The sequence below is a fragment of the Danio rerio genome, chromosome 16, assembly GCF_049306965.1.
Source record: "Danio rerio strain Tuebingen ecotype United States chromosome 16, GRCz12tu, whole genome shotgun sequence".
Classification (NCBI taxonomy): Eukaryota; Metazoa; Chordata; class Actinopteri; order Cypriniformes; family Danionidae; genus Danio; species Danio rerio.
Window position 1 is genome coordinate 1,680,001 of NC_133191.1, and position 20,000 is coordinate 1,700,000.

Consider the following 20,000-nt stretch of genomic DNA (forward strand, 5'->3'; position numbering starts at 1 on the left):
TGCAAAGTAACCGGTCCTCTCGTCGAATCGGATCATCCGTGCTTTATCCAGCTTCCTGCCGGACTCCACCACTAACTCCTTCCTGTAGAGCTCCAGCTGCGGGTCCATCTGAACAACAGCAGCATTTAGATATTGCTGAAAGACTTCATAATGAATCAACAGCAGCAAACGCATTCGCAAGAAGAACATCAATACACTGCACTGCTGAACAGCTTAATACACTTCACTGAACACGCACACATAGACATCACCGGTATACTAAGAACGAAAGAAACAGCAATACATGAAGAAATAAAAGGAAGGAAAAAATATAATAATAATTAAACCAATAAATGAATAAATTAATATATGAATAAATAAGAAAGAAAGAAAGAAAGAAAGAAAGAAAATAAAAATAAAGAATAGATAAGAAAGAAACAAACAAAAATAAAGAAATAATAGATAATAAAAATAAATTACAATAAAACAATTTAATAAATAAATAAATAAAAAGAAAAAAGAATAAATAAAAAAGAATAAAGAATAAAGAACAAATAAAAGAATGAATGAATGAATGAATAAGAATAAAAGAAATAATAAAGAAATATAAAGAATAAATAATAAATAAAAGAATAAAATTAAATGAATGAATGAATAAAGGAAAGAAACAAACAAACAAAAAAGAAACAAAAAATAAAATAAAAAATGATAAATAATAAATAAATTAGAATAAAAACAATTAAATTAATACATTAATTAATTAATAACAATAGGAAGAAAGAAAAATAATAAATAAGAAAGAAAAAAGAAAGAAAAATAAATACATAAATAAATAAAGAATAAATAAAAAGAAATAAAAAGAATTGCATAAAAATAAATAAAAGAATAAATAAACTGCAATAAAAACAATTAAAGAAAGAAATAAATAAGACGAAAGAAAGAAAGAAATAATAAATATGAACAAAAGAAAGAATAAATAAAAAATAAAAAAGTAAATGAATGAATGAATGAATGAATGAATGAATGAATGAAGGAGAATAAACGAAATAATAAAGAAATATAAAGAACAAATATCAAATAAGAGAATAAATGAATGAATGAATCATAAGAAAGAAAGAAAGAAAGAAAGAAAGACAGAAAGAAAGAAGAAACAAAAATAAAAAAGAACAAATAATAAAATAAATAAATTACAATAAAAACAATTAAATAAATAAATAAATAAGAAAGAAAAAAGAACACATAAAAAATAAACGAATAAACGAACAAAGGAATGAATAAACAAATGAATGAATTCATGAAAAAAACAAATTAATAAATGAATAATCAAATGAATGATTGAATTAATAAACAAATGAATGAATAAAATGAATGAATGAATGAATGAATGAATGAATGAATAAATGAATGAATAAGGGAAGGAATAAACAAATAAATTCATTAATGAACTTACGAACGAACGAATAAATGAATGAATGAGTTGATGAATAAAAAACAAATGAATGACAGAATAAATGAACGAATTAATAAATAAACAAATGAATAAATAAATAATGGTGCAGTGGGTAGCACAATCGCCTCACAGCAAGAAGGTCACTGGTTCGAGTCCCAACTGGCTCAGTTGGCGTTTCTGTGTGGAGTTTGCATGTTCTCCCCGTGTTGGCGTGGGTTTCCTCCGGGTGCTCCGGTTTCCCCCACAGTCCAAACACATGCGCTATAGGGGAATTGGGTAGGCTAAATTGTCTGCAGTGTATGAGTGTGTGTGTGTGTATGGGTGTTTCCAGTACTAGGTTGCTAGAAGGGCATCCGCTATGTAAAACATATGCAGGTTGACAGTTTATTCCATTGTGGCGAGCCCTGATTAATAAAGGGACTAAGCCGAAAAGAAAATGAATGAATGAATAAATAAGAACAAAAGAAAGCATAAATACAGACATATCGATATATAGACACCACCTATATGTCATATAACTGCAGGTTAACTGTGTTTATATATCATAACTTTAACAGTTAAAAGCTGAGTTACTAATTAATTAGTTAAAGTTATTAGTCACCAATAAAGTTGATAATCAATAACCTTAGTTATAACTTTTCTGAGTTTGATTGTAATGCAATAATGGGATTGTGAACAGCGCTATACTAATACACTTGAACTGAATTGAAGTAAATGTTGATTATTGTGGTGAATCCCTCCCTATATTACCTGTTATTTAAAGGTCCTGTGAAGTGCTTTGAAGTGAGCATTTTTAATAGATGACCTGATCACAACTGAAGCACAACGAGAGGGCGGGGCCTAGTGTAGCTCCTCCCCTTTAAAAGGTTTTGCATTATCACTGCTGAGCCAGTGTGAATGTTCCAGCACAAGTGCACCAAATGAGAAGGGGGCGGGGCATGTCAGACACTAGAGAGCGTCTGATTGGTCAGAAGATTTGATGAGTAACTGAAGTATGAGGTGACCCGAATAAAACTGTTGATCCATTTAGGCGGAGGTGCCAAACTACAAGCTTTACATGTTTATATCGGCTTTATATGTCCTAACTGTGAATTTTGTTCCTCTTTTAGTGCGCACTAGCTTATAAATATTCTTAAAATTGAACAATACTATACTAACATCTAAACAAACGTTACTTTAGTTTCATTGGACCTTTGAGGAACATGTTTATGAGAATATGAGCACCTGATAGGCCTTGTGGTTGATCCCATAGGCAAGTGGATTGGCTCTCATTCGCACATACAGGTATGTGTAGCTCAACCATCGGACGGCTTCGTCGACATTGGTGACCGTCCCGAGAGCGATCTGCACACAAACAGACAGAAAACAATCATCATACAGCCAGCTCCCTGACAGGGGTTTATTTTGAATACTGCTGATGATGAAAATGAGAGTGCTGGACAAATGACAAGCACAAACACATTAATGCTGTGCTGAAATGACTTTATTCTGAACTTCAAATGATGTGTGGTGTCTCTGCGCCACCTGCTGGACAAACTGATGATGCGTTTCAATAGGAGGGATGTATTGATGCTGCCCTCATGCGGCAGAGTGAAGAACTGCACACTAAACTCCACTCCAAAGTATTTATTTAAACTTGTTTTAATGAAGAACTGCTATAAAGGCAAACTTTGGGCAATTTATCATATTTTTTGCAAAGAAAAATAAATGTAAAAATGTTAGCAAACAAAAACTGTAATGAAAGTATTGTTCAGTATGACAAATAAATAAATAAATGCAAAATACTTAAAAATAGAGACGTAAACAACTAAATTAATATATAAATGAATAAATGAATAAATAAATAAAAGAATAAATACATACATAAATAAATAAACAGATGAATGAACAAATTAAAAAATAAATCAATGAAAAAATAAATGAATAAATAAATACATAAAAAATAAATGAAATAATAAATACATTAATTATTCAATAAATAAATAAATAAATTAAGAAATATATAAATAAAAAATGAATAGATAAATAAATAAATAAATGATTAAATACATGAATAAAAATTAATAGAAAAATGAATAAATAAATAAATAAATAAATAAATTAATAAATACATGAATAATAAATGAATAGATAAATAAATAAATCAATAAATGGACAAATAAATAAAATACATAAAAATAAATAAATAAATGAAGGAATAAATACATACATAAATAAATAAATTAATAAATTAATAAATCAATCAATGAATAAATAAATGAATAAAAAATTTATAATTAAATAAATAAATAAATCCATACACAAATAAAGGAATAAATTAATAAATTAATCAATAAAAAGTAAATAAATAAATAAATAAATGAATAAATGAATAAATACAGAAATAAAAAAATAAATGAATAAATACAAAAATAAATCAATAAATCAATCAATAAATAAATAAATACAGAAATTAAAATTAATTAATTAATAATTAATAAATAAATATAGAAATAAGGAAATAAATAAATACATGAATGAATAAATAATAAATAAATAAATAAATGAACAAACAAACAAACAAATAAAAATAAAATAAATAAATAAATAAATAAATAAATAAATAAATAAATAAATAAATAAATAAATAAATAAATAAATAAATAAATAAATAAAAAAATAAAAAAATAAAAAATTAAAATAAATAAGTAAAATAACAGCCTGGAAGTTTGATTTTCTGAAAGTAATGCGCAGATTTTAAACAATAAAAATATATATTACAATTTTCTTATATTAATATTATTAATATTGTTATTATTATTATTATTACTATTTTTAATCTTTAATTTTTTTTGTAAGTTTTCATAAGATTTAAATAAATGTATAAATGCTTTACAGTTAGTAGTGTCTGTGATTCACTAAGATTGCTTCAGTTATTTACCACTTTTAACATGTTTTAATGACATTTTTATCGAATATTCTTTATTTTAATTATTAAAACCACTTTACATTTAGTCAGAAATACCTCTGGGATAGATGGACAGACAGATGTGTGTTTGTGTTTGTGTGTGTGTACCTCAGCGTTGAGGTTGTCAGCGAGGCTCTGCTGGAACTGGCTCTCGATGGGGTTCTGCTGGGTCAGCAGTGTCAGGTAATGGCTGAGTTTGTCGTGTGTTGTGATGATGGTTCCCTCTCCATATTTATCAAACTGTGGCCGTCCGGCACGACCGAAGATCTGCATCACATCCAGGATGCCCAGATCCACCAGAGTTCCACGCTTCGCATCATAGATATTAGTGCCCTGACATCACACACAAGAAGCATTAACAAGAAGACTATCACACACTTTAATAAACTGTACAGCTTTCCCTGGTTAAAGGTGCAGAGTGAGGAAAAAAAGAAGAAGAAAGATGAGAGGAAGAAGAAAGAGGAGGAAACAAAGGAAAATAAGAAAGTCAGAAGAAGAAGAAGAGATTTGTTTTTGCTTTATGTTTGTTACTATTGATATACCAGCTTTTTTGACCCTTTTGCCTGTTTGACACTGATGCCAGGCTTTTCGTGAAACCTTTGGATCTCTGTTTTCGTGTTAGGTAGTACTTGTACCTGTATTTTCATTCTTTTATTTGAACAGCTAAGGTGGAAGTTTAAAATACAAGAATTTATTTAATTTTTTTGACCTTGTCAGCTCACGAACTCAAAACCCCAAAACATTTTGACTGCATATGTTCTTTTACTTGTCTTTCATGTTTTACACCTGCCCAAGAAGCTGCGTAATGTGAACTATCCGGGACGAGCCCCCTGATTTCATGTTAGGCACCATCAAGGGCAGTGTTTCCCTACCCTGTTTCAGAAGGCACACCCAACAGTACACATAATCAACCTCTTCCTATTCAAACACACCTGAATAAACTCATCAGAACATTAAAAGGGACTCTAAAACCTGAAGTTAACGGATTAGATAAGGGAGAAATGCAAAATGTGCACTGTTGGTGAGCCTCCAGAAACATTGTAAAAAAAAAAACACTGAAACAGAAACAGAAACACTGGCCTAGATGGTGCGTAACAAGAAATTGGGGGCTCGTCCGGGATATGTTCATGTTACGCAGCATCTAGGAAAGATGCACAATATGAAGCCTAAAACTTAGATTTTCTGAAAGAGATGAAAAGAAGCTAAAAGCAGATTTTTAAACAATAAAAACCCCATTATTACCATTATTATTATTATTATAGTATTTTTTAATCTTTTAAAATGTTAGTAAGTTTTTGTAAGATTTAATGAATAAATGGTCAGGTCAGGTAGAAGTTTAAAATATTATGTTTGTTATTTTGGCCTTGTCAGCTCCCGAACTCAAAACCCCAATACATTTTGACTGCATATTTTCTTTGTCTTGTCTTGTTCCTAGTGTGCAATTTCTCTAAACGCTGCGTAACAGGAACTATCCCGGACGAGCCCCCAATTTCCTGTTACGCACCATCTAGTGCAGTGTTTTCCAACCCTCTTTTATTTTCAACCTCTACCTAGATGGGGTGTAACATGAAATTGGGGGCTCGTCCGGGATAGTTCATGTTACGCAGCGTCTAGGGAAAATGCACAACATGAAGTCTGAAAGTTTGATTTTCTGAAAGAGATGAAAAGGAACTGAAAGCAGATTTTAAAACAATAAAACCCCCATTATAACCAGTTTTAGATATTATTATTATTATTATTATTATTATTATTATTATATATATGATTATATTTTATTGTTTTATTCTTTTAAAATGTTAGTTTTTGTAAGATTTAATGAATAAATGGTCAGGTCATGTAGAAGTTTAAAATATAATGTTTGTTATTTTGGCCTCGTCAGCTCCCGAACTCAAAACCCCAATACATTTTGACTGCATATTTTCTTATACTTTCATAGTGTGCACCCTCTTTAGATACTGCGTAACATGAACTATCCTGGACGAGCCCCCAATGTCCTGTTGCACACAATCTAGTGCAGTATTTCCCAACCCTGTTCCTAAAGGCACACCAACAGTACCCATTTTCAACCTTTCCCTAATCAAACACATCTAAATCAACTCATCAGAACATCAGAAGAGTCTCTAAAACCTGATGTTAATGAATCAGATATGCTGGTGTGCCTCCAGAAACATTGTTGGGAAACACTGGCCTAGATGGCGTGCAACATGAAATCGGGGGCTCGTCCGGGATAGTTAATGTCATGCAGCGTCTAGGTAAGATGCACAACTTAAAAGTATAAAACAAGACAAAGAAACAGAGTTGGGAAACACTGGTCTAGGGAAGGTGCACTGCATGAAAGTATAACACAAGACACAGACCTTGATGATGACGGCATGTGCAGGTAAGTTGACTCCCCAGGCTAGTGTGGCCGTGCACACCAGAACCTTCAGGTATCCTCTGGAAAACATGCTCTCCATCAGGGAGCGGTCCTGACGCAGCATTCCAGCATGATGAATCCCGAATCCATCAGGAAACATCTCTCGCATCTGCTTATTTCTGGAGCGCTGTATCTATGACACACACACACACACACAAATAATGTTGTCTAACTCTCTGAAATTGACCCTTTAGACTTTGATCCTAATTGTGGCGTTTTGGTGACTGTCGCTTTAAATGCAAATGAGATAGTGCTCTTTTCAGAAAAGGGCGGAGCTAGAAACACCTGTGTCAGCATAGTGGCAGATTAAAACAGTATTAATGTTATCTGCGTGAAAAATTGAAGATGACGAAATGGGAGAATGTCAATCGAAGTGTTTCTGCATACAGTTTTTAATTATAATTAATTATTTCTTACTATTAGCAGCTGGTTATTTTCACACACTGCCGACACACAACTGCGTCTGAACCTCTTATAAATGTGATTTATGCATAACAGCTCCCCTTGTATCAGACTCTGGCGTCTCCAGCAGTGTCCTCGCAGCGCTGGGATTGAGATGTGTGCTGTGCTGACTGTGGATGTGGGTCGTGACCTGCGCTGGCAGAAACGTCCTCACCATCAGACGCTCTGATCTCACTCTGCCTGAGTCTAAATGGAGGTCAACAGCAACAAGGCCCCGGTGCCGCTGAGAACAGCCCATTACAGACGCGTCTGTCCCTCTAAAACCCTGACAGAATACCAACAACACCAGTATCTGCTCACTCAAAACACTCGGCTTCAAAACTCTGAATACCATGGTGCCAGAGAGCTGGCCGATGAATACAATCCATACCTGTCAACATTGGGATGTGAAAATAAGGGATAACCTCCTCCAAAATATTCCCAAATTACTAGATGTGTTCATCTGGAGCTGTTACATTGTGAATAAACAGTTGAAATGGTCAGTAATATGATTTATTATTATTATTAATATTATTCACAAAGGACAGAACAAGTAGTCTACATTAAAAAGCTGCTATATATTAGCAAACAGTTTAGCCTATACAAATGAATAGCTATTATAGACCTTTTGCTTGGCTGCTGCATAGAGGGGGCCATAGAGAGCAGCGTCTTCCGGTTGAATGGTTAGAACTTCCGTTTACAGCGTTTACAATAGGTAATTTGCGATCCGAAAATGGGTTTCAAAAGCCTTTTTAATAGATAACAGAGTGTTTTTGTGAGACACAACTTAGAAATGTGTGTGTTAAAGCCGTTTTAATCTGTCAGATGTGGTTCAAATACAGTGTGTGTGTGTGTGTGTGTTTCCCTGGCCTGTCAGTTGTTAGCTCAGCGGCTCTTCAACACACACACACACACACACAAACACACACACACACACACACACACGGAATACTTCACTGCATTATAGAGCAAACCAGATTACTGGCATGAAACTTAACAGGTAAGTCATGCAATTTTTGTTGACCAATGAGCAATAAAAGTCTGTTATTGATCCTCTGCTGGCTGATTTGCTGTTCATTCTAATCGCGAGCCGTTTGTGTTTAATTTAGTGTGTTGTTTTTACGATAGTGTGTGTTTTTCTGTCATTTCAAAATGACACTCGCCTGTATTTTCACTTTGTCACAGTTATTAAATCAGTGTGTCAGTGGGACAGTACAGGCTACGTGTGTGTGTCAAACATTTTGATAAATTACATTTGTTTGGGCTGGTTATATATTTGAAATGAAGAGAAAATGTTGACTTTAGCGATGACGAGGCTTCATTTAAACTGCAGAAGATGCCGTCTGACAACGAGGGGAAAACACCTCACAGCAGCTGTTTTCCATCCTATTAGATCACATTTCCTTAAATGATCAGTCCAGGAGATGCTGCTGATGGACAACAGTATTAGTTCAAAGAGGATAAAAGCAGGTAAAATAGATTAAAACTATCGTTTCACAGCTGTCCAAATGTGACTGTTTACACGCATCAGCTGCCGACCGGAAGTTCTTCGCATTCTCCTTGCGCATACACGCAAAGCTTCATGGGTAATTTTGCATTCCAAGAAAAAGGTCTATAAGATGTAAAATAAGTCTGTTATGTCCCAGAGCGTTTTCAGCTCCAAATAGCACACAGATAATGCTTCATAACTCGCTGAAACTGACCCTTTTAGGCTTTGATTCTAATTGTGGTGTTTTGGTGACTGTCGCTTTAAATTCAAATGAGTTGTGGTCTTTTCAGAAGAGGGCGGAGCCACAAATGCCTGCGTGTCAGCATAGTGGCAGATTCAAAAACTTGACTAACGTCCTATGCTAATGAGGGAGAGATGGTCACTAGTGGGCGGGGCTTCCCTCTCTGATGACACGTACAAAGGGAGAATGTCAAAGTGTTTCTGATTACATAAACTAAATAAATTAAAAACTTTATTACCATTAGAAGCTGCTTATATTCACACACTGCTGCCACACAACTGTGTTTCAACCCTTTATAAAAGTGATTTCTGCATAATAGCTCACCTTTAATTAATTGGCCAATCAAGGTTTAGCATGGCAGCAGGGGTGACCAATTACATTCTTGGTAAATGAGTACTCTCTTCTTCCCGTCTGCTGCTTAATATGATCAACTGGAGTTTAAAAGTCCTTTATGATGACATTCACCGCAATTCATTATCAAGCTACAACCTTCTTCTGCATAATGACAAGTGTAAAAATATCACCGGCTTATTGAGATAAATGTCTCGTTGCTTACCACTGATCATTACACTGCGGAGAAATTCAGTTCCGAAAAAAAGCTCTTCTGCCATTTCTCTTCGTCTCTAGGTCAATTTGGGGCTCCAATCAGCCGGTCTCAGAGGATCCCAGGACTCCATCAGTGCTATAATGAGAGCCGCACGCTCTGTTTTAATGTGGCCGATGGCTCAGCAGCAGAATCCAGTGGACTAAAACTGGACTAGCACCTACACTTTCTTTCTTTCTTTTTCTTTCTTTCTTTCTTTCTTTCTTTCTTTCTTTCTTTCTTTCTTTCTTTCTTTCTTTCTTTCTTTCTTTCTTTCTTTCTTTCTTTCTTTTTTTCTTTATATTTTTCTTTCTTTCTCTTTTTCATTGTTTCTTTATTTCTTTCTTTCTTTTTTCTTTCTCTTTTTCTTTCTTTTTTTCTCTATTTCTTTATTTTTTCTTTCTCTTTTTCTCTTTCTCTTTTTTTCTTTCTTTCTTTCTTTCTTTTTCTTTTTTCTCTCTCTCCCTCTTTCTTTCTTTCTTTCTTTCTTTCTTTCTTTCTTTTTTATTTCTTTCTTTCTTTTTTCTTTTTTTCTCTTTCTTTCTTAATTTCTTTCTTAATTTCTTTCTTTATTTCATTCTTTTTCTTTCTTTCTTTTTCTTGCTCTTTATTTCTTTCTTTTTTCTCTTTATTTCGCTCTCTCTTTTTCTTTATTTTTCTTTCTTTTTTCTCTTTATTTCGTTATTCTTTCTTTCTTTCTTTCTTTCTCTTTCTCTTTTTCTTTCTTTCTTTCTTTTTTTCTTTCTTTTTTTCTCTATTTCTTTATTTTTTCTTTCTCTTTTTCTCTTTCTTTCTTTCTTTCTTTCTCTTTTTCTTTCTTTTTCTTTCTTTTTTTCTCTTTATGTCGTTATTTTTTCTTTCTTTCTTTCTTTTCTCTCTCTCTCTCTCTCTCTCTTTCTTTCTTTCTTTTTTTCTTTCTTTCTCTTCTTTCTTTATTTCATTCTTTTTTTTCTTTCTTTCTTTCTTGCTCTTTATTTCTTTCTTTTTTCTCTTTATTTCGCTCTCTCTTTTTCTTTATTTTTCTTTCTTTTTTTCTCTTTATTTCGTTATTCTTTCTTTCTTTCTTTCTTTCTTTCTTTTTATTTCTTTTTATTTCTTTCTTCCTTTCTGGACTCGAACCAGCGACCTTCTTGCTGTGAGGCCACAGTGCTAACTACCGAGCCACTGTGCCGCCCCTTAATTAGTTACAATAAAGCTTCTTTTTAGACAATTTAATTACTAACTTATTCATTAGTTTACATCTTTAATGTATTAAAAATCATTCATACATTTATTTTCAGTCACTTTATTAATCTGGGGTTGCCACAGCGAAATGAACCACTAACTATCCACCAAATTATGTTTTAAGCAGCGGATGCCCTTAGAGCTGCAGCCCATCACTGGGAAACATCCATACACACTCATTCACACTACAGACAGTTTCAACTTACCCAATTCCCTAATAGCGCATGTGTTCAGACTGTGAGGGAAACCAGAGCACCAGTAGGAAACCCACGCCAACACAGGGAGAATTTGCAAACTCCACACAGAAATGACAACTGGCCTAGGTGGGGCTCGAACCAGCAACCTTCTTGCTGTGAGGCAATTGTGCAACCCATTGCGCCGCCAAAAATCATATTGTTAAATCTTTAAATAATAACCTAAATTAAGTAGTTCTTCTTCTCTCTGAAGCCACAAAATAATACTAATAACATGCATCTGGTTTACAAACACATGATGTGCATCAAAGACAAACAGCCAGAATGTAAAGCAGCTCAGCTTTAGCCTCAACACATCACACATTCCAGCAGCAGAAAAAAACACATCATCCTGAAAATCTGCCATCGCAATAAATCAAAAGGTAAACAACCCAAAACAGCCCACCGAATGCATGCAGGAGTGTGTTTGAGACGGAGAGGGAGTGGCACCCGATCACCGGCGGGCCCACGGGAGCCTCTAATTGAAACGCTAAGGTTTGCTTTGAGGTGTCAGCGGGTATTAATGCTGCGGTCTCTGAGCGTAAGTTAAAGTGAGACTGGGGCAGGCGCTCACGTTCAGAGGTTGGATTCAAGATGGCAGCGCATCGGCTCTCTGATCAAGGCTGATTAAGGGCCGCTGAAGAGAGATTATTTCCCTGCGCGCTAAGCAGAAGCCGGGGCAGACAGCGCTGATTAGCCATTATTCTGCCTTAACACAAGTAGACAGTAGCCATACCGCACCGAGACACGGCACGCACCTCAGGGCTGAGATATAGACACTGAGACGTGACCAGATCTGAGCGAGCAGCCCGTGACCATCACAAACACAATGACCTCTGCTTCTCAGATTCACGCTCAGATTCTGAGAAGAACGATCAGGGCCGCACGATACTAGGAAAATACGTTGATGAGTATCGCGATAACGATATTCCTTACGATATCGCACACTCAGATTCTGAGGATATTGATTAGGGCTGCATGAGACTGGAAAAATATGCGATGTAGTTGAGTGTTGCGAAATAATATTTCTTATGATAAAGCATGCTCAGATTCCGGGGACATCAATTATGGCTGCACAATACTGGAAATATGAGCGATATTGTTGATAAGTACTGCGATAACGATATTTCTTATGATATATCAGGAAACAAATGTGATGCTGTTGAGTATTGCGATAATATTTCTTGTGATGTAGCACGCTCAGATGCTGAGGATAACGATTAGGGCTGCATGACACTGAAAAAAATGTGCAATATTGTTAGTGAGAATTGCGATAACAATATGTCTTACGATATAGCACATGGTTTCCGCTATATTCATTCTTTCATGGTGGGACGCCACAGCAAAATTCCTCCCGCCACGGCTACATTACAGCTTCTCATTCAAAACATTTTATTTTATTAATAGCACCAAAACGTATTAAAAAGTAAGTAAATTATAACAATGCGAACTTTTCTGTAACTGTAGTAGTGCTGTCCATCATTTGTTTAACCCTTTGAGGCTACATGCTGACTGACTGACAGGTGCGTGATGCGCGAGGCCAGCAAACATGACGTATAGCCGCTTCACTTTACTTCAGGACACATTAATACCGCTCTGTAGGTCTACTGGAGACATTCTATAGGAGAAATATTCCAAGCAATTCTAATAAATGCTGGAGACATACTCGTTACATAAACGCACTAAATCGCACTTCAGCAGTGTTTATTTGAGAGCGCACAAGAAGATCTGCGAGCTCTTGAAGCGGCTTATATTTGAGGGTGTGCAAGAAGTTTTGTGCACAAGCAGAAGAAATCGCCGCGCAAGCACAGAGATTCACATGCTGTAGGCTGTTACATAAATGTGATCCCGACTTCTAATACTGCGCTCATGACATTTGTCATTGAAATAACGTCACAGGTAGTTGGTAGATCTGTGTAAATAAAAAAGGCCTGCCGCCACAGCTGGAAAACATCCTAGAGGAAACACTGTAGCATGCTCAGATTGTGAGGATATTGATTAGGGCTGCACAATAATGGAAATATATGCTATATTGTTGATGAGTACTGCAATAAGGATATTTATCATATATCAGGGAAAAAAATCGATATTGCTGAGAATTGCGATATTGATATTTCTTATGATATATCATAATAATATGCGCTGTTGTGGAGTATTGCAATAACGATATTTCTTATGATATGGAACTCTGAGATTCTGAGGATATTGATTAGGGCTGCATGATACTGGAAAATATGCAATATTGTTGTTGAGTATTGCGATAACGATATTTCTTACTATATAGCTTGCTCAGATTCTGAGGATATCAATTAGGGCTGCACAACACTGTAAATATTTACGATATTTTTGATGAGTACTGCAATAAGGATATTTATTATTCAAAACTGGATATTGTTGAGAACAACACAACACTGTAAATATATGCGATATTGTTAGTAGGTATTGCGATAACAATATTCTTACGATAAAGCATGCTCAGATTCTGGGGATATCAATTAGGGCTGCACAACACTGGAAATATAAGCGATATTGTTGATGAGAACTGTGATGACGACATTTTTTACGATATCGTAATTCTCTTGAGCACATTCAGATTCTGAGGATATCGATAAGGGCTGCACGACACTGGAAATATATATGATATTGTTGATGAGTATTGCGATAACGATATTCTTACGATAAAGTATGCTCAGATTCTGGGGATATCAAGTATGGCTTTACAATACTGTAAATATTTACGATATTGTTGATGAGTACTGCAATAAGGATATTTAATATGATATATCAGGACAAAATTCGATATTGTTGAGAATTGCAATAACTATATTTCTTATGATATGGCACTCAGATTCTGAGGATATTGGTTAGGGCTGCACGATACTGAAAAAAATTAGCAATATTGTTAGTGAGTACTGCGATAACGATATTTCTCTTGATATGACACTATCAGATTCTGTGGATATCAATTAAGGCAACATGATACATGTATATTTCTGTCATTAATATTATTTATTTAATGCAACTGAATGAGTTAAAAACCAAATAGCGAAAATAATATTTGATTTCTAACATTAATATCATTAAATATTGCCTAATAAATGAGAACAAATGAGTTAAAAACCAAATAGTGGAAATAATACTTGATTTCTAACATTAATATCATTAAATATTGCCTAATAAATGAGAACAAATGAGTTAAAAACCAAATAGTGGAAATAATACTTGATTTCTAACATTAATATCATAACAGTAGTGGGACACATTCTGGATTTCTGACATTAATATCATTAAATATTATCTATTAAATATGATTAAATGAATTAAAAACTAAATGGCAAAAAGTTTCTAAATTTCTGTCATTTATATCATTAAATATTGTCTATTAAATGTGACCGACTGAGTTAAAAACCGAATGTGTTCCAGGCAGAACAATGGTGTGAAACATTCTGGATTTTTAACATTATTATCATTAAATTTTATCTATTAAATGTGATAAAATGAGTTAAAAACTAAATGTTTCCTAGGCAGAACAGAAAAAAAAATCTCAATTTCTGTCATTAATTTCATTTAATATTATTTATTTAATGCAACTGAATGAGATAAAAACCAAACAGCGGAAATAATACTTGATTTCTAACATTAATATCATTAAATATTGCCTATTAAATGTGACAAAATGAATTAAAAACAAATGGTGAGAAAAATACCTGATTTCTAACATTAATATCATTACAGTAGTGGGACACATTCTGGATTTCTGTCGTTAATATCATTAAATATTATCTATTAAATATGATTAAATGAATTAAAAACTAAATGTTTTCCAGGCAGAATAATTGTGTTAAAATTCTGGATTTTTAACATTATTATCATTAAATATTATCTATTAAATGTGACAACATGAGTTAAAAACTAAATGTTTCCTAGGCAGAACAGAAAAAAATCTCAATTTCTGTCATTAATTTCATTTAAAATTATTTATTAAATGCAACTGAATGAGTTAAAAACTAAATGGTGAAAATAATACTTGATTTCTAACATTAATATCATTACAGTAGTGGGACACATTCTGAATTTCTGACATTAATATCATTAAATATGATCTATTAAATGTAAACGAATTAATTAAACTAAATCTTTTTCAGGCAGAACAGAAAAAAATCTCGACTTCTGACCTTAATATCATTAAATATCATCTGGTAAATATGATTAAATGAGTTAAAAACCAAATGGCAGAAATAATACTTGATTTCTAACATTAATATCATTAAATATTGCCTATTAAATGAGAACAAATGAGTTAAAAACCAAACAGCGGAAATAATACTTGATTTCACACTCAGATTCTGAGGATATTGATTAGGGCTGCATGAGACTGGAAAAATATGCGATGTAGTTGAGTGTTGCGAAATAATATTTCTTATGATAAAGCATGCTCAGATTCCGGGGACATCAATTATGGCTGCACAATACTGGAAATATGAGCGATATTGCTGATGAGTACTGCGATAACGATATTTCCTATGATATATCAGGAAACAAATGTGATGCTGTTGAGTATTGCGATAATATTTCTTGTGATGTAGCACGCTCAGATTCTGAGGATAACGATTAGGGCTGCATGACACTGAAAAAAATGTGCAATATTTTTAGTGAGAATTGCGATAACAATATGTCTTACGATATAGCACATGGTTTCCGCTATATTCATTCTTTCATGGTGGGACGCCACAGCAAAATTCCTCCCGCCACGGCTACATTACAGCTTCTCATTCAAAACATTTTATTTTATTAATAGCACCAAAACGTATTAAAAAGTACGTAAATTATAACAATGCGAACTTTTCTGTAACTGTAGTAGTGCTGTCCGTCATTTGTTTAACCCTTTGAGGCTACATGCTGACTGACTGACAGGTGCGTGATGCGCGAGGCCAGCAAACATGACGTATAGCCGCTTCACTTTACTTCAGGACACATTAATACCGCTCTGTAGGTCTATTGGAGACATTCTATAGGAGAAATATTCCAAGCAAATCTAATAAATGCTGGAGACATACTCGTTACATAAACACACTAAATCGCACTTCAGCAGTGTTTATTTGAGAGCGCACAAGAAGATCTGCGAGCTCTTGAAGCGGCTTATATTTGAGGGTGTGCAAGAAGTTTTGTGCACAAGCAGAAGAAATCGCCGCGCAAGCACAGAGATTCACATGCTGTAGGCTGTTACATAAATGTGATCCCGACTTCTAATACTGCGCTCATGACATTTGTCATTGAAATAACGTCACAGGTAGTTGGTAGATCTGTGTAAATAAAAAAGGCCTGCCGCCACAGCTGGAAAACATCCTAGAGGAAACACTGTAGCATGCTCAGATTGTGAGGATATTGATTAGGGCTGCACAATAATGGAAATATATGCTATATTGTTGATGAGTACTGCAATAAGGATATTTATCATATATCAGGGAAAAAAATCGATATTGCTGAGAATTGCGATATTGATATTTCTTATGATATATCATAATAATATGCGCTGTTGTGGAGTATTGCAATAACGATATTTCTTATGATATGGAACTCTGAGATTCTGAGGATATTGATTAGGGCTGCATGATACTGGAAAATATGCAATATTGTTGTTGAGTATTGCGATAACGATATTTCTTACTATATAGCTTGCTCAGATTCTGAGGATATCAATTAGGGCTGCACAACACTGTAAATATTTACGATATTTTTGATGAGTACTGCAATAAGGATATTTATTATTCAAAACTGGATATTGTTGAGAACAACACAACACTGTAAATATATGCGATATTGTTAGTAGGTATTGCGATAACAATATTCTTACGATAAAGCATGCTCAGATTCTGGGGATATCAATTAGGGCTGCACAACACTGGAAATATAAGCGATATTGTTGATGAGAACTGTGATGACGACATTTTTTACGATATCGTAATTCTCTTGAGCACATTCAGATTCTGAGGATATCGATAAGGGCTGCACGACACTGGAAATATATATGATATTGTTGATGAGTATTGCGATAACGATATTCTTACGATAAAGCATGCTCAGATTCTGGGGATATCAAGTATGGCTTTACAATACTGTAAATATTTACGATATTGTTGATGAGTACTGCAATAAGGATATTTAATATGATATATCAGGACAAAATTCGATATTGTTGAGAATTGCAATAACTATATTTCTTATGATATGGCACTCAGATTCTGAGGATATTGGTTAGGGCTGCACGATACTGAAAAAAATTAGCAATATTGTTAGTGAGTACTGCGATAACGATATTTCTCTTGATATGACACTATCAGATTCTGTGGATATCAATTAAGGCAACATGATACATGTATATTTCTGTCATTAATATTATTTATTTAATGCAACTGAATGAGTTAAAAACCAAATAGCGAAAATAATATTTGATTTCTAACATTAATATCATTAAATATTGCCTAATAAATGAGAACAAATGAGTTAAAAACCAAATAGTGGAAATAATACTTGATTTCTAACATTAATATCATTAAATATTGCCTAATAAATGAGAACAAATGAGTTAAAAACCAAATAGTGGAAATAATACTTGATTTCTAACATTAATATCATAACAGTAGTGGGACACATTCTGGATTTCTGACATTAATATCATTAAATATTATCTATTAAATATGATTAAATGAATTAAAAACTAAATGGCAAAAAGTTTCTAAATTTCTGTCATTTATATCATTAAATATTGTCTATTAAATGTGACCGACTGAGTTAAAAACCGAATGTGTTCCAGGCAGAACAATGGTGTGAAACATTCTGGATTTTTAACATTATTATCATTAAATTTTATCTATTAAATGTGATAAAATGAGTTAAAAACTAAATGTTTCCTAGGCAGAACAGAAAAAAAAATCTCAATTTCTGTCATTAATTTCATTTAATATTATTTATTTAATGCAACTGAATGAGATAAAAACCAAACAGCGGAAATAATACTTGATTTCTAACATTAATATCATTAAATATTGCCTATTAAATGTGACAAAATGAGTTAAAAACAAATGGTGAGAAAAATACCTGATTTCTAACATTAATATCATTACAGTAGTGGGACACATTCTGGATTTCTGTCGTTAATATCATTAAATATTATCTATTAAATATGATTAAATGAATTAAAAACTAAATGTTTTCCAGGCAGAATAATTGTGTTAAAATTCTGGATTTTTAACATTATTATCATTAAATATTATCTATTAAATGTGACAACATGAGTTAAAAACTAAATGTTTCCTAGGCAGAACAGAAAAAAATCTCAATTTCTGTCATTAATTTCATTTAAAATTATTTATTAAATGCAACTGAATGAGTTAAAAACTAAATGGTGAAAATAATACTTGATTTCTAACATTAATATCATTACAGTAGTGGGACACATTCTGGATTTCTGACATTAATATCATTAAATATGATCTATTAAATGTAAACGAATTAATTAAACTAAATCTTTTTCAGGCAGAACAGAAAAAAATCTCGACTTCTGACCTTAATATCATTAAATATCATCTGGTAAATATGATTAAATGAGTTAAAAACCAAATGGCAGAAATAATACTTGATTTCTAACATTAATATCATTAAATATTGCCTATTAAATGAGAACAAATGAGTTAAAAACCAAACAGCGGAAATAATACTTGATTTCTAACATTAATATCATTAAATATTGCCTATTAAATGTGACAAAATGAATTAAAAACAAATGGTGAGAAAATACCTGAGTTCTAACATTACTGTCATTAAATATTGTCTATTAAATTTGAACAAATGAGTTAAAAACCAAAGGGCGAAAATAATACATGATTTCTAACATTAATATCATTAAATATTGCCTAATAAATGAGAACAAATGAGTTAAAAACCAAATGTGTTCCAGACTGAACAATGGTGTGAAAATTTCTGGATATTTAACATTAAAATCATTAAATAATATCTGTTAAACTGTTAAACGTGAGTTAAAAACCAAGTGTGTTCCAGCTGTCCTCCAGGAAGTGTTCATCTTCACAAGCTCAAACACACACACACACACACACACACACACACACACACACACACACCGGCTGAACATTTGCTTGTCTTAATTGCGCAGACAACACAACAAAGCGGTTTTGTCCTGCGCCGAATAATGACATCCTCACAGGAGAGACGAGCTAAAAATAGTTGAAAGCGCAAACAATAGAAATTAATGAGCTAAATCTTGCAGACCCGTCCCATGAGGCCGAGGGGCTTCAGAAGACAGAAAGAGAAACGAGAGACGGCCTGCTGTCATACTTGATGTTTCCTTCAGAGAGAGAGAAAATAAATAAAGCAAGAAATCCCTCGCAGCTCCCACCGATCTGTGTGTGCCAGATTCTACAGACTGCCACTGCACCGCTTTAATCATCTTGTCCTGCATGCGGATGCTTGCTTTGAGCACTAGGTGTCTCCTTTCATCCACCAATGAGAGACGGAGAGAGAAACAGAGGACTATGGGAGCGTAACGGAGAAACACTGAAGTCTGGACACGGGGCCATCAGATGGGTTTGAACCCAGTCATGCTTTTAATGCAAGACAGAGCAGGAAGAAAGGAGGATTTCTTTGCAATATAGACGCTTGCTTGGGCTACACGATATATCTCTTTAGCATTGATATCGCAATGTGTGCATTCGCAATAGTCACATGGCAGAATCTGCAATGTTGAATTGGGATTATAGGTGACCATAAGATTTGTGGAGTCATTTTTACCATATATTATAGAGCAAATGCAAGAGCAAGTCCCCTGACTGTATAGGCATATCAAGAGAGTTTAATGCATTCAGCCACAAGGAATTGCACTACTTCTGAGTTTAATAATATATATATATATATATACATACAACAGTTCTGTCTGGTTCTCGAATCTGATTGGCTGATAGCCATGAGGGCGAGGCAGTGGCG

At 33.6% G+C, this 20,000-nt stretch overlaps 1 protein-coding gene across 2 annotated transcripts in view; it reads right to left on the bottom strand.

Annotated features, from left to right (window-relative positions):
• Positions 1-20,000, bottom strand: part of ascc3 (activating signal cointegrator 1 complex subunit 3) — a 260,712-nt gene that overhangs the window by 73,053 nt on the left and 167,659 nt on the right. For both annotated transcript variants that reach the window (XM_073925683.1, XM_073925682.1), the window contains exons 15-18: positions 6,734-6,925; positions 4,485-4,709; positions 2,654-2,773; positions 1-108 (exon numbers count right to left, since the gene is read on the bottom strand). The exon at positions 1-108 is cut by the window's left edge and continues 57 nt beyond it. In XM_073925683.1, the coding sequence (XP_073781784.1) occupies positions 1-108; positions 2,654-2,773; positions 4,485-4,709; positions 6,734-6,925 (645 nt within the window). The remainder of the gene's footprint in view (positions 109-2,653; positions 2,774-4,484; positions 4,710-6,733; positions 6,926-20,000) is intronic.